Consider the following 1,241-nt stretch of genomic DNA (forward strand, 5'->3'; position numbering starts at 1 on the left):
TTGTATTTTCTTCTTTTCTTCTACTCTAATTTCATCTTTACCCTTCTTAATTAATCGTTCGAGTATCCTCATTTTGTGTCTGTTATCATTTACACGCATGAGGGTGGTTCAAATATGATCGAGACAAATGCTGTAGATGGCGCGCATGTATATTTTGAAGGGCGTAGCTTGAGTATGTGATAGCTGGGTCCCTTACGAGCAGTGTGGCATAGTTTGCGTCAGGAACGCATGTTTCACGCGCTTGCTACGGCCATGAGTGTACGTCAAGTGCCGACCGTCGTTGCGCAACCTATTGTCATTCGTTTTTTAGTGCGGGAAGACGTCAAAAATGCGGACATTTTTCTGCGTTTGCGAAATCAGTTCGGTAGTGAGTGGCTGAGTGGGGCTGCCGTGTTTAAATGGGCCAAAGCATTCAAGAATGGCTGCGAAAACGTCGAGAATGAGCAGTATGATCGTCGACCGCGAACCAGCATGATACCAGACAACATTCGCTGCGTAGAAGAAATGATTTTGGAGGACCGTAGGATGAATGTTCGAGACATTTCGGCTGAACTCAGCATCAGTATTGGTAGTGTAGAGTCTATCATTCACGCACACCTTTAATATCGTAAACTAACGGCGCGATGGGTTCCTAAACTTCCAGGATAACGCTCGCCCTCATACCGCGCGTCTCACGCTCGATACAATATCAGAATTGGAGTGGGAGGTACTGGAACACCCTCCTCCTACAGTCCAGATTTATCATCCTGCGACTACCACATATTTGGATCAGTGAAAGAAGCCTTCGGAGGTCAAAGATTCAACACCGACGACGAGGTAGAGGAGTTCATGCGCATATGGCAGTCCGAGTTGCCCAAGGAATTCTTCGATACCGGCATCGAAAAAATTCCTGAAAGGTGGGCTCGTATATTTCTTTCGTCATCGGTAAGACCTGCGTTGTTCAAAGTTCTCGTTTACGGTTCTTTATTTGCTTTTTGGGCAGCCTCAATTTCATCATTCCACCATGCATCACCAGACGTTCTTTCTGCAACCGCGTTACCACACACCTCGTTGGCACACCTGACAATGATATGCTGGAACTCATCCATGCCACCTCTATGTCTTTGTTTCTTGTAAGCGCCTCCTGAGTTGCTCTATCTATCCTTTCAATTATCTTATTTTAGAAAACTATTCGCACATCCGGTTTCTGTAGGTTCTCTATTTTGATTTGCCTTTGTTTTGTTTTCTTGGTTCTCTTTTTT

General features: G+C 45.0%; 1 protein-coding gene across 1 annotated transcript; it reads left to right on the top strand.

The window, feature by feature from the left end:
• Nucleotides 1-252: 252 nt before the first annotated feature.
• On the top strand, nt 253-603 carry LOC117176367 (protein GVQW3-like). The gene has a single exon (XM_033366611.1). The coding sequence runs from the start codon at nt 253-255 to the stop codon at nt 601-603; it is 351 nt and encodes a 116-aa protein (XP_033222502.1).
• Nucleotides 604-1,241: the final 638 nt, after the last annotated feature.

This window comes from Belonocnema kinseyi, chromosome 7, assembly GCF_010883055.1.
Source record: "Belonocnema kinseyi isolate 2016_QV_RU_SX_M_011 chromosome 7, B_treatae_v1, whole genome shotgun sequence".
NCBI classification, from domain to species: Eukaryota; Metazoa; Arthropoda; class Insecta; order Hymenoptera; family Cynipidae; genus Belonocnema; species Belonocnema kinseyi.

Bases quoted from the DNA above. Each gene is read 5' to 3' on its own strand.
- LOC117176367 (XM_033366611.1), top strand. From the start codon at position 253: ATGAGTGTACGTCAAGTGCCGACCGTCGTTGCGCAACCTATTGTCATT.